This window comes from Trachurus japonicus, chromosome 19, assembly GCF_045865225.1.
Source record: "Trachurus japonicus isolate A0001 chromosome 19, Traja_1.0".
Classification (NCBI taxonomy): domain Eukaryota; kingdom Metazoa; phylum Chordata; class Actinopteri; order Carangiformes; family Carangidae; genus Trachurus; species Trachurus japonicus.
The window spans coordinates 25,295,932-25,310,027 of NC_140925.1; the positions used below are offsets into that span (position 1 = coordinate 25,295,932).

Below are 14,096 nucleotides of genomic sequence, written 5' to 3' on the forward strand. Positions count from 1 at the left end.
AGCAGTTTATACTGTTAGTACTGTCGTGTGTATGTGTGCGCTTAGGGCAGAGTTCTCTGAAGAATCACTCTCTCTTCTAAAGACCCTGTCAAGTCTTGATCTTTCCTAGCTGTGGCTGTCTCTCCTCTTCTGGGGTCACATCATCTCTAGTATGATCTATTTAATCATGACTGGGATGTCAAATGGATTGAGTCCAGATTGTTGTCACTTAAAACAAAACCAACAAAAAATTGGAATGTGGTAGTATAGCAACAAGTCAGCAACAAAATTCAGCCAAAAGCCCCAGATCCAAACACTTGTTTACATCCATCATTGTGAAACTGACCTAATTCCATTCTGTTCTTGTGATTTATGGCGTCCTCCATCTTGTTCTGTATCAGAGCTTAACCCAGAACCAAGTCCCAAACCGCCCGCTCACACAGTCATCTCCGTATTAGATATCCAAACATGAACTCTACAGTCATCAGGCAGTTATGATATGATAGTTTTATATCATAACTTGTAGGTATTGAGTTGCATAGATGCAGTTTTCACACCAATGGACTACTAAGAAGGGAATCATTTAGAACACAGAGACGATGACGGAGCCATTTAAGTTGTTATTTATGGAACACAACGGTGTTCATTGTTCTTCTTGTTGTGGTGCTTAAAAGATGGATTCATTTATATTAATACACAGAAACAAAACACAGTCTGATGGTGAAAGTGCAGATCTGTCTAATGAAAGACAAGAGGAGCACAGATGTGACACAGCTGCAACAGTGTCTCTGTTCCACTGAACTGCTGTCATAGCAGCCAGCCAATATGCACAACACAAGGATATTATCACTGACACACTTTCAGTCTTTCTACAGTTTCCCAGGGTTGCTTCATTTTGAAGAGGTATCTGTTTGCTGATACTTGCATCATGAAGAATCCTCAACATGCTCCGTAATGTATAACTGATGTTATCTTCCTAAAACTGGATAAAATCTCTGTGCCACACATGTCTCCGTGGATCCTTGCCTCTACTTCCTGGCACACGGTCTAATCACACAAACAAGTGTTCGTCACTATGGCAGTATGCGGGCCACAACACGACGCCTCTTATATTATGACAGCTTACTGCATCTGCTATGTATTACTGGAAATGCGTTGGTTCGCTGATGTGATATGGGGGGGAAAGGCTTACAAGCAGGGGATTCCCCGTTCAATGGGAGCCCACGTCACAAAGCATGATTTTGTGATTTTTTAGACCAAAACATTTCCAAATTCCTAAAGTTGACTGCACAGTTAAAATGCATGAAGGGAATAAGCACTTGCTGTATCAAACATTGCTACACTGAAGAGAAACTAATCCGTTTTGACCAACTGATCTCCAGTCTCAATCTAACAAATCATGATCCTAAGAGACACTTAAAGATGTCCAACTTTTTGAAAGCTCGTATACTTTCCCCCGTAGAGCCAACCTCCCTCAGGCACGGTTTGCATGATACATGAAGCTCCTTTATAACTAAAGGGTTATATTTCATATTTCTGTGATCTCGCTGAGAAAGTGACAGAGCCTTGAGGGGAATGAAGTAGAAGTTAAGCAGCACAGACGGCGTCTTCAGATCAGTGGTGGGAGGAAACATTAGACATAGTTAACAAATCGCTTTTTACCATTCAACTCACAGGGTTTCAGAGAGTTCGCTGGAGAAAAACTTTTTTTAAATACAGCCAACAGTATCAGACTTATGCAGCATACATAAACCTTATCGAACCTCTAATTGGGTTCATTCTAGTTTTTTTAAGCAGAAGTAAGCGGAATATGTGTGTTAATATAAGTCTTAAATAATTGTATCTTTCGACAGCAATCACTTATATAGAGTGTTTGGTCTGAAACACGGGTCTGTCAGTCACTCTGCTCTGCTGTAAGCCGAGGAGAAAACTTTCCTTGTATCCTACAACCTTTATCCAATGAGGAGAGAGAACGGCATAAAGGGGCGGTCCTCTCTGTGTGTGCAGCCAAGGGATGCGCGTGAATGTGGTGACGTAGGGACGAGGGCGGGGACTGCTAACTCCATCGGCTGACAGGAAGTTAGCCAAAACGACCGGATTGCTTACTTCTGCTTTAACAGTGTGACTTTGTGGGGGTTTTATAATTTAGTATATGAGATTTATATTTGAGCCGTGTGCCATTAGAATGTATAATTCTTTTTAATTTATCTTCTGTTTATGTGTGGATTTCTCTTACTTTCGCCTTCTGTGGAAGTCTGCCTCCATCATCCATCTCTGTGCTTCATTCTTTATTCTGAAAACAATACATAGATTTTATCTCCCTAGTAGCTCCTGAATATTTTGACTCTGTATGTCATCTTATTTCCAGCAAGACAAAACTTGCATATCTCCCATCCTCGGCTCGCCGCTACAGATGTGTGATAGCTGGAGACTTGTGGCCACAGGCCGAGGAGATAAAGAGTTTCTTCCAGTGAAGAAATTCAGTAACTTTTTGTTTGAGCCACAGTTGTTTGAGTCAGAAAGTGAGCTTTCAATGCCTGATGATGTAACCTCAGTGTAACATGTAAATAAATCACAAATCAGGGATATGAGTAAGTTTACAAGCTGCCTCACAAAGAGAGGGGGGTGAAGGTGAGTTTAAATAACAGATATGCATAATTTTGTAATCACAGAATAGCAATTGTGCATGATTTCACAGTTCCAAAGAAAAAGACCAGCCTTTCACCAAGAAACTATGACCACCTGTGCCCATTTTCACTAGAATTTAGTAGATGAGTCCCAGTTGTAAAATGGTCCAGTTCCAAAACTGATGTGATTTTCAGAAGAAGAGAAGAGAAGTAGTAAACAGAAGGGTGGAGAAGAAGATCAGGGCCATCATGTAGAAAAGCACACAACCACACAGATGTAGTCTGATGAGAATGTCATCCTATGGTGATGATTTTTATTTATTCTCATTTCTTTTCATATTTGGATCCCACCTGCCCTGTTTGTTGAGGCGGGGCCAGTTGGTATCTTTTATTTATTTGATTATTTATTTATTTACCTTTTCTTTCTCTTTAGTTCTCATGGGTCGGTAAATGATTTCGGGCCTCATGCTTGCTACCTCGAGAAGCTACTAATATTATTCTGAGCTCACTGTATCTCTTCAAACATCTATATTTTTGTCCAGGGCACATATCCATATATGTTAATTTCTTATGAGAGTAATTTAAATTCTTACATGCTTCACATTTAAATATAAAAGACAGATGTTAAAAATAGATAAACCACTTGGAGAACTTCAGAGAAAGATTTACAACCAACCATGACTGAGAAATACAAATTGTCACTCTAATGAACTGCAGCGATGGCAGAGGTCGCCAGAATGTACTTTGAATTATTTTATTTTTCTGATTTACTGACTTGAGTTGGATGGAGAAGTAATAAAGAGTTTCTAAATGAACTGACACTCGTTAACACTGCCAGGCAGCGGAGAGCCTGGTGGTTTCCAGTAGTATGGGAGAGGACAGACAGAACGTCTTTACCACACAGGAGACGAGAAGACAGACAGAAGTGAAGCCAGACTGCTGATTGATTTCAGGAAAAGCCACTGGGCCCACACACCCAGACCCACACATACACACACACACACACACACACTCATCCCTGAGGGCGAACATGTAACTCTCTGAGTGCACCGGGTCAGACAAGGATTGGTTACAGGAGGAATTCCCTACTTACTCCTGAAGTGACGGCTGGATCAGCCACATGTGCAGCCCGGGGGAAAAACACATGTTAATATTGTGTATGTGTATTTGTGAGTGCGTGTTACCATTGTTGTTGATTTGGACATGCTTCTCTTAAAAGAATGTATTTGTATGTATGGAAGTGTAAATAACGGATTGTGGATTTCTCCTTTTGCCATCTGTGTCTCATCTTGTCAGGGCGTGGTGGGCCGGGAGCCGTTCCCTCTACCTGCAGTTCCAGCTCCGGCCTGTATAGACGTCTCAGAGAGTTATTATGAGGAGGCACAGCCCTACGAGGAAACTGTCAATGGTAAGGCCTCTGACTCATTATCATGTCTTTTCTTCCTCCTACCTGATTCACAGGGTCACAGCTGAAGGACTGTTGAATTCAATAAGAGGTTTCTTTTTAAAGAAGGTTCATGTGGCTGTGAAAGAGTGTTTGCCCCATCCTACTTTCCTAGTTTTACTAAATTAATCACTGTACTTTAATTAATTAATCATCATTATACCACAGCCATTGTCACTTCTGAGCTACAGGTTGTATATTTTTTACAACACAACCTCATCTGAACATCTTTGACTGTGACATAAGGAAAATGGTAAGTTGTGATATACCCTCAGGTGACCCCTGGACATTTTTGTCCACCTGGTCAAAGGAAAGGTCACTGGGGGCTGATTTTTGGCAAGGATGTGTATTTTGGGGTCAACTCTAGATGTCCCGAATTTCAGAATGATAGTCCAATTTTTGGGCTCGCAATGAAAAATAAACACGTTAAGGATCCTTCGTCGGACGGAAATGTCCACCTCCGCCTATGGGATTTTTTATGTATTTTTGAAAAAAAAAATTTAACTAACAGGTATCACCATGTAACGTTCCAATTTTATTACTCACATTTAGACAAACATTTTTTGTATTACAAGTTTTCTATATATATATATATATTTTTTTTTTTTTAAATCAATGAAAATAGAGAACTCATGTGTTGTTGCTGCAACAACAACTGGCCAGGAAGGGGTACAAATTTTGTAACCCATGTCAAAAGTGATTTTTATGATAGGTCAAGATCCAGCCTTATATGTACATGTATCACAAAAAGTTTGGGAGTAACTGATGTCTAAATGTCTCTTACTATAAATTGAAATTTTTGTCCAGGGGGTAAAAATTGAAAAAGGCTGAAGGGTCATCTGAGGGTTAATGATGTGGAAATAAAGGTCAGTGAGGTTGACCAGGCATACTGTCCACTTGAATGGACTGAGGCTGAAATGGTAAACAAAAAGATTTCCAATTAGATTTTTAAACTTTCTTTCCTCTAAATATTTTTTAAAATCAATCTCCCCTCACACTTTTCTTCCTCCTCTTCCTCCTCTTCCTCCTCCTCCTCCTGATGTATAGATCGGGACTGTTTTGGCCTCCTCTCAAGGCCCTGGATGCGAGTGCAGAGCTCTGACAGTGTGGTGTATGCCGTTATCACCAGGGGTAGCTAGCTCTCCATCATGAGACTTGTGTGTTTGTGCGTCATCTTGGAAGTTGTTTGAGGCGTATCATGCACGGGCGAGTCAGCATGTCCTGTGGCCCTCCCTCTCCAGCTTGTACGGGGGTCCTGCATGTGCGGAAAAATAATTTGCAATCAAGACGTGTGACAGGCATCATTAATCACCTCCATCTTAACCTCAGTGTCCTTAATTTATGTTTTTTTTTTCCTTTCATCATAACTTGGCATCTTTATCCCGCCACTACCTCTCAATATTAAAGGGATAGTTCACCCAAAATTCAAATTTCACTCATTATCTACTCACCCTCATGTCGACAGCAGTATTTGTCCATATAATGGTTGTCAATGGATACCAACTTTCTTCGTCCAAAAAGACACACCAAAAAACATCCAAATACCTCCATACTGCTCGTCTGTAATGTCCCTCTTGTATTGAAGCCCCGACATGAGAAATTGTTCCGCCGGTCAGTGCAAATCACGCGAGATTTGCACAGACACAGGAAGAGCAGTGAACCGAGACACTGGGAGCTTACGCTACAAACAAGCTTAAAATATAGACTTATTTAATTTTTTTCGGAACAATTTCTCATGTCTGGGCTTCAATATAAGAGGGATAAAAGAAGGAGCAGTATGGAGGTATTTGGATGTTTTTTGGTGTGTCTTTTTGGACGAAGAAAGTTGATATCCATTGACAACCATTATATGGACAAATACTGCTGCACGGACCCCCCCGTAACTCAGAGAAGGCACGGAGGACTCTGCAAATTCTCACAGCTCTTAGTTGACATGAGGGTGACTAGATAATGAGTGAAATTTGAATTTTGGGTGAACTATCCCTTTAAACATTTTATTTTGCTTATTTGATTGAGCGCTGTGAGGAAATCCTCTTCCACTGAGGAGTCGGTCATCGAGGTCAAGATATCAGACGTTAACCTCATTTGCTCAATCAAACTCACCCTGAACCAAACCATCCATTATCCTGAATGTTTGCTTCTGTTGTATTATCATCTTTCTCCCCCTCATAACTCCCGCCCCCTCTCCTCCTGCCTTTTGTTTTCACTTCTTCAGTCATAGCGTTGTTGGTTTTTGTTTTTAGATGATGGGGAGGTAGTCAGCAGTTCGTACGAGTCCTACGACGAGGAGGAGGTGACCAGAGGAAAGTCTCCGTCGGCGCAGCACCAGTGGCCGTCAGCAGAGGCGTCCATCGAGCTGATGAAGGACGCCCGGATCTGTGCCTTCCTGTGGAGGAAGAAGTGGCTGGGACAGTGGGCCAAACAGCTGTGTGTCATCAAAGACCACCGCCTGCTGGTGGGTAAACCACGGGGAGGGAATCACAATTAGAGTGAAAGTTTTTTATAACAGCATCTAAATGTAATGTTTAAGTACAGTAAGCAAATATACCGAACAAACACCATGCTGGAAGGCTGGATTAGCAACTGGCTAGAAAGAGATAGTTATTAGCTGGTTAGCAGCTAAAGAGCCAGATGCTTTTGGAGACCAAAACAGAGCTGCAAGGAGACATGAATGTCAGACCATCTATCAAGTGGATACCAGCACAACCTGGATGAATTGTAATGTTTCCGTATCTGCTGGATGTGTGAGGAAGTCAGTCATTATATGACAAGTACAAAACTAGAACCCTTGTATTTCCCTTTTACTTACTGTATCTGTATACAAACAATGAAGTTAACTTGAACTGATCACCCTCTAACTCTAATACAAAGCACACAAACATGTTTACCAAAGGAGGGAACTACTCCTTAAATTTTCTTGCTCTTGGTGTGTCAAATGTCACAATAAAGGATTATGTTGGATTTGCTGTCACATCAAATTAGGAAAACGATGACTATTTTAAAGTTAATTCTATTTGACTGGGCTTGGCATAGAAAGCCTCTTAGTGGATGATGATACACTGTCTACTGACTCATGTTATGTCAGGGAGTGTGCATATTGCTATGCTGGTATTTGTTAAATGACAATGAGCTATTCTTAAGAGTTGTACAGTACAACAAGTGTGCTGTTGCCTCCTTACTGGACATTATCTTTGCTCCCTTCAGTGTTACAAGAGCTCCAAGGAGCAGATGCCTCTGCTGGACGTCAGCCTGTTGGGCTGCAGTGTCATCTACAAAGAGAAGCAGATGAAGAGAAAAGAGCACAAGCTGAAGATCACTCCTGTGGGAGGGGAGGCCATTGTACTGGGCCTGCAGAGCAAGGAGCAGACTGAGCAGTGGCTGAAGGTAAAAACAAAACAAAACAAAAAAACACCTTGTTTTTTACTTAAAAACTTAGCTGGAGCTGCATTGTTACCTAACTGAAATTTGAACATGTCAACATTTAACACTGATCTCCTCTTGGTCATTAGGTGATTCAGGAGATCAGTCCCAGACCAGCTGAAAACTGTGACTCTCAGCACTCTGTGTCTGACTCCCCGAGGCTCATCTGTACTAAGGTATTCTTAATCCAAGCTTTTTAGCTTTGGATTGCCCGTCCAGAATCTTGTATTTCTTAAGAGCGTGCTTTCTAAATGACTAAAATGTACATGTGAACACACAGGGAGAGCTGAGTGAGAGACACTCAGTGGCTTCAGAGAGCGGCAGCAGCACTGACAGTCATGCTGAAACCCCTGAAATCAAAGATGGTGAGTTTTCCAGACTGGTTTTAAGGACATGGTCCAGGTATTCCAACATATAAATTATTGTAAATAATCATGTCAAGCACTGATCTAATTCCTCTCTTCTCCACAGTGAAGAAAAAATACGGGGCCGGTTTGAAGTTCAGCAACCTCATGAACATTGGCAAGAAGAAACCCTCCGCATTTGAGAGCCCAGAGAAAAGTGTTAACACCTCAGGTGGGCCTCTACCGCACTCATGTATGATGTCAGGTTGTGTTGTTGCGTCATGTATGATGTCAGGTTGTGTTGTTGCGTCATGTATGATGTCAGGTTGTGTTGTTGCGTCATGCATGTGCTGAAGGTCAGCCAGCTGCAGGTGCTGCCCTGTAACACAGTCTTCTTTGTGCTCTGCACATGGTATTAGTAGTTAAGTGTTGGTTAGACACTAGTATCCTCAGTGCTGTGTAGTTTGCGCCACAACAACATGTTAAAGAGATAGTTCAACATTTTGGCAAATTGGCCCATTGCCATAATCCCTATAGTTCTAGGAGTAGGTTCTTTACCTTTAATTGTCGGTGAAAGCTGTTTTTAGAACGGCGGAGCAGAGCTGTGAGCTGTTTAGAGCTAGAGTGCAGTTCACAACTTGTCCACCAGAGCGTTGTGGAGTTGTTGGATTGTGTATTTGATGAGTTTGATGAGGGAAACCAAGAAATCCCATCAGCCTCCGTAGCGTAGCTCTGAGCATCTCCGGCTCTGCTCTGTCATTCTAAAAATAGCTTGCACCGACAATTAAAGGTAACAAACTTATTTATGGCAATGGGCCAATTTGCCAAAATGTTGAACTATCCCTTCAACACAGATTTCTGCAATCACCAATAACAATCCATAGATATGTAGCTTTGAGGAAACACAGTTGACTACTGGACAAGTCTACAGGCCAATTAAAGTTGGGTTTAACATAAAAACTGCATATGAGTTGCTGGCATGGTCCAGTATTAGTTATTATGGAAGCACAACAGTTAGCTCATCATGAAGTCACCTTTCTCCTCCTCCTTCAGGCTACCTCAACGTCCTGGTCAACAGCCAGTGGCGGACCTGCTGGTGTCTCATCAAGAACGGTCAGCTGTGGTTTTACCAGGACAAGGGCAAGAACAAAGTGAGCCAGCCGGCCGTCACCCTGGGGGGCTGCAGCGTGGCGCCGGACCCCTCCCCCGAGCACCTGTACTCCTTTAGGATTGAAATGGATGGCACACAGCTGGCAACTCTAGAGGTTAGTGACCAGTGTCTGTGTTAAAGTTAGGATGATGAGAACATTTTTATTCGCTCTTCTCTGTTTTGCGTACTGCTTTTCTGAAGTGAGCGGTGAAGCTAAACCTGTACCTAAAACAGTAAGCGTGTAAATGTTGGTGGGTTACAAGCTACATAGGCCGACTAACCAAGATGATTAAAAAATAGACTAATATACCAGGTGTACATACAGTTCGCTTCGTGTCCTGAGTTTATATTTGGCTCAGACATGCGTTAACTTCAACCTCACGTGGTTTTTATGTGCAGCGACTTACAGGAAGCCTCCGCTCTGATACATTATCCTCACTTACAAAACCACTTTCTGCTGACTTAAACTTAACCTACGTAATTCACAGTATGCGTGCACACAAGTGTGGTATGTGTTTTTGTGTACATATGTGTGTGTGTGTGTGTGTGTGTGTGTGTGTGTGTGTGTGTGTGTGTGTGTGTGTGTGTGTGTGTGTGTGTGTGTGTGTGTGTGTGTGTGCGTGTGTGTGAAGGGTGGGGGTGTACTGTGGGCTTTTGGGGACTAGAGCTCCACCCTGTTTCATTAGGTTTCCAGTACCACCCTGCTGCAGCACATATTTGGTCATAGGCAAAGGAATTTGATGTTTAGTCTCGAGGCTGTTTCTGACACATTTATGTTTTGTTTTATTTTATTTAATTTGATAAATTCAAACTACCCTGGTTCACTGTTTATGACAAACACAAAAACAATAGCTATCAGCTTATGTTTTTACAATATGTGTTAAGCTGTTTGAATCTCCCAAAGTAATAATAGGCTGTTAGCTTCTCATATGAAACTGTCTCCTCATGCGTGTAATTGTTCTCAGTCTTAACACTTCATTGTGTAACATTGCTGATTAACAGCCGCACAAAAGTCTGTTTTTTTGCTGAGTTGTAGAAAGACGCCGACACACAACTGACAAAACACATTCTTAATTGTCAAAACAGCAAATCCCTAAAATGCTTCCCAGCCATAAAACATGGTGAATTATACAGCAGCAATCATTTTATACAAACTCAGTGAGAGATGGCGTCCAACATAAGCCATGTGGGTTTAAGATCCATGATGTTGAAAGTGCATCTCATACGCTCTCCTTCTCTTCTCCCATCCCTCCCAGGCTAAGACATCAGCAGACATGGGCCACTGGCTGGGCCTCTTGCTGTCACAGATGGGAACCAAGACCGACCCCGAGGAGCTGACATACGACTACGTCAACTCAGAGAGGATCTCCAGCATCGTCAATGCTGCCAAGACTTCCTTATAGTAACGTTTTTCCCTTCAGTCCACTCAAAAAGGAAATTGCTCTAGATGTGTATGTTGGAGTGATATTCAAATGAAACTATGTCTGTGTGTGTGTGTGTGTGTGTGTGTGTGTGTGTGTGTGTGTGTGTGTGTGTGTGTGTGTGTGTGTGTGTGTGTGTGTGTCTGCAGCTTGATGCAGAGGAGGTATTCAGAGCCAAACACCTACATCGACACCCCACCCTCCATCTCTCACAACTCTGATGAACTGTATGATGATGTGGCGTCCATAGCTGATCCAGAGGTGCGTTCAGGCTTCAAATAACATCCAAGTCTAAAAAAATAAAGACACTTGTGTTCCTTCTAATATCAATAGACAGTGTTTCTCTGCATATGGTTAATTGAGGAAAATCTCATGAATCAATCTAAGAAACATCGGCCTTAATATTATAATTGGCAGAGTTTAATGACATATTCAAAAGGGTTGCTTTAGTAATAGATGATTATATTAGATTATAAAAATAGTTATAAATTCATTTCCTGTTAATCAATATAATTAGTTATTTATGTATGGTACATTCATGTGAAAAAGCAGGATGTGTAATTTCCGTTAAGACTACATTTGACCTTTTTCAGGTTTTCAGTCGTAGATTACCATAAACTTTGATCAGACAAAGCGCACACTGAAATCACCTACTGTGTTTTTTCACAACACTTTCACTTTCATTTTCTGGCTTCTGGCCATCTCTTAATTTCCTGCTGCCTTTTCATACAGGATGCTGAAGAGAGCGGCCTGCCTGACAGTGAGGACAACAACCTCCAAGAACAGAATGAACCATCCACACAGGATGCCAAGGACCCGGCAGGAACCGAGCAGGACTCTGAAAGCCGGGTCTACCTGGACCTCGTTCCTGTGCGCTCCTTCCTTCATACATCCTGTGGAACTAAAACACCGCCCACAAAAGAGACTTCTAGACATTCTCCAGTCCCAATTGAGGACCAGAGGGACTCCTCATGTCAAGCTAAAGAGGTGCGTAATAGGGACAGAACGATCTCTTGTCTTATCATTTTTAATTTTAGGAAACAGGCGACTCAGCAGGTGAACCATTGTTGCATTTGGGTAAGCCTTTATGCATTGTCTACTGGTTCCAGGTCAGTCCCACTAACTCTCCTGAGCCTGAACCAACACCTGTGTTAAATGGAACAAGTCAGACTTCTGCTACCAGCAAACCAGAACCACCGTGTCCCCCCAATCCCTCGCCACAGCCGCAGCAGTCGCAGACCCAACCACTCAAAACCACGTCCCAAAGCCAGGAGACGCCCAAGAGGACGAGTCTCGGGATCCCACAGGCCTTCAGCGTCTCTGGGGGACAGGCCCATAAAGGCCCATTGGTGCACACTGGTGCTGGGTTCCCCAACAGTCCTCAACCCCTGCGGCCCAAGGCACACACCATAGGTGAGTGTGATACACAGGAACAGTGATTAAAAAAGAGAAGAAGCAACACACAGCTAAACCTACGGTGTGAAAATCCTCTCAACATGAAACAGAAAATGGTGCTGCTGCTTTTTCCCTCTGCATGAAGTCAGAGTAGCTGGCTGCTCCCCTTTCTCTGTCATCCTAAATCACCATGGCGCCCTCTAGTGCAAGGCTGCATCCTCTGCAGGCTCATAGTACAGTGTACTTTAAAGGGACAACGAGGAGTTTCTATTTGGTTATAAAAAAGTCTCACGTTAATGAGGATGAATCTACGCTACCCACACTTGTTAATGGGCCCATTTTTTGATAAATATATCGTTTTGTCTCTATCGTTATTTTGTTATTATTAGTGGTGGTGGAAATGCTGGTCGAGCCGACCAGCTTTCTTTACTTTTGGTTTTGCGGCGAGTCATGAGAATTACGCCGCCGAATCGCCGTTTATGGCCGGAACTACGATGGTATCTGATCGTCTTTGAACCTCTGACTTTAATTCTTGATGAATGAAAACATGAGTCTGTCTTGCGCCGGTCAAAGAATTTCACGGTGCGCGCAGAGGCTCATAAATGTAGTGTGAAAACACTTCGCTTTTCCAAAACTCCTCGTTGTCGTTGAGGATATTTTTATTATTTTTTCATAGTAATTGCATTGACTTGAATTGCAATTTGTCTGTGCAAGGATAACAAATTAATTCTACATTTAATTCCCAGGGTGTCCTGGTGCGGTTGAAGGGAAACTGGGCAAAAACCGCACAGAGGCAGATATGAGGCGCTACACTGATGAACGTGACCGCCTGGAGAAAGAGAGGGAGGAGGTGAGGTGCAGTCTGTCAAACCTGAAGAAGGAGAGAAGGGAGACCAAGGAGGAGCTCACCGCCTGCCAAGGTGAATACACACTACCTGTAATGCCTGAGATAACAAAGTTGTGTTGGTCTGTGTGACTGACTGACTGACTGGGTGTTGTATTCAGATCCCAAGCAGCAGGGCTCGCTAGAAGCTCGTCTGAAGCAGAAAGAGGAAGCGTGTCGGGAAGCAGAGCAGCGCAGGGTGGAGGTGGAGCTTCGCTTGATGGAAGTGAAGGAGAGTCTGAAGAAGGTGGAGTCGGGGCCGTTCACACTGGGAACCACACTGGACAGCAGCCTCCAGGAAACCCCCACGGTCAGTTCACCGCTTCTGTTGCTGTAAACACACAACATCAGATGATTTAAACACTGTAAAAAAGGGCCTGAACCATCCCTGTCATTTTACACACAGCCTAAGACAGTAAGCCTGGCTGCTCCCCAGACATCATCATCGTCGTCGTCATCGTCATCATCAACCACGTCCTCCCAGCCTGTGAACGGCACCGTCAGTGCAGACGCAGCCTCTCCAGTCAACTCTGCCTCTGCACTAAAGAACAGACCCGTCTCCATCATGGCCACAAAAGGAAAAGTCCTGCAGAAAGCAAAGGTGAGAGCACGCTCAAGGGATGGATTACATCTGAAGAAATGATTAAAACACATAGAATGGATGACAGTTTGTTGTTTCTCTTTTATTTTCAGGAGTGGGAGAAGAAATCCACCACCTAGGAGGAGATCAGAATGACCTTTGATCTCCTCTGACCTGATCAAGTTTCACTGCGTCTGGACGACTGTCCTCAGCTTGTCCCACCAAGGCCAAGAAAACAGACCAGACGGTTAAATCCACATCCTCCCTTCTCTGGAGCCCTCATCTTCGTCACCTTCTTGCCAAGACTATAAAGAGCCAATCAGAGGGAGGCACCAGCTGTCTTCTCAAATACCACTGGATAATCTTGGTTTTTAATGACTTTTCAAGTTGTTTGTTTCTCTTATTTCCCAGAAGGACAAATTCCACATAGTAGCATTTTGGCCAGTCTAACAATTGTTCTTGATAATCGACATCAAATGGGATTTTCTCCAATGCTGCAAACAGCCAAATATTTGAAACCACTGAAGTCTGAGACAGAAAGACGCCCCTCTACTAAATTTGGCCACTTTGTACACTTTTTGTAGCTTGGTTCATATATGCTGGTAGCCAAGATGTAAATATATTTACACCATTATTCAGCCTGTTGGCTTGTATTGCTAGCTAGAAATGCACTTTTTATTCAAATAAAAATGTACTGACAACAAAATGTCTCCTTTTGCCTGTAACCCTACATCAGTGTTCAGCTCATCCAGCCAAGGTCACATTTACAGGAAAGCTGCAGCACCAAACATTTAAAGGGTAATTAGAGTAAATACACCGATTCACACTAATGAACTTAAAATATTTATGAGTG

At 42.8% G+C, this 14,096-nt stretch overlaps 1 protein-coding gene across 2 annotated transcripts in view; it reads left to right on the plus strand.

Moving 5' to 3' along the window:
* afap1l2 (actin filament associated protein 1-like 2) overlaps positions 1–13,949 on the plus strand; it is a 38,435-nt gene extending 24,486 nt beyond the window's left edge. The window contains exons 5-20 of one of the 2 annotated variants that reach the window (XM_085762363.1): positions 3,903–4,014; positions 5,098–5,181; positions 6,294–6,505; positions 7,255–7,434; positions 7,560–7,646; positions 7,751–7,835; positions 7,942–8,046; positions 8,868–9,079; positions 10,221–10,366; positions 10,535–10,646; positions 11,118–11,372; positions 11,495–11,798; positions 12,527–12,700; positions 12,786–12,973; positions 13,070–13,264; positions 13,357–13,949. In XM_085762363.1, the coding sequence (XP_085618489.1) occupies positions 3,903–4,014; positions 5,098–5,181; positions 6,294–6,505; positions 7,255–7,434; positions 7,560–7,646; positions 7,751–7,835; positions 7,942–8,046; positions 8,868–9,079; positions 10,221–10,366; positions 10,535–10,646; positions 11,118–11,372; positions 11,495–11,798; positions 12,527–12,700; positions 12,786–12,973; positions 13,070–13,264; positions 13,357–13,383 (2,478 nt within the window). In that variant the 3' untranslated portion in view covers positions 13,384–13,949. The remainder of the gene's footprint in view (positions 1–3,902; positions 4,015–5,097; positions 5,182–6,293; positions 6,506–7,254; positions 7,435–7,559; positions 7,647–7,750; positions 7,836–7,941; positions 8,047–8,867; positions 9,080–10,220; positions 10,367–10,534; positions 10,647–11,117; positions 11,373–11,494; positions 11,799–12,526; positions 12,701–12,785; positions 12,974–13,069; positions 13,265–13,356) is intronic. The other variant, XM_085762364.1, reaches the window with a different exon arrangement.
* Positions 13,950–14,096: the final 147 nt, after the last annotated feature.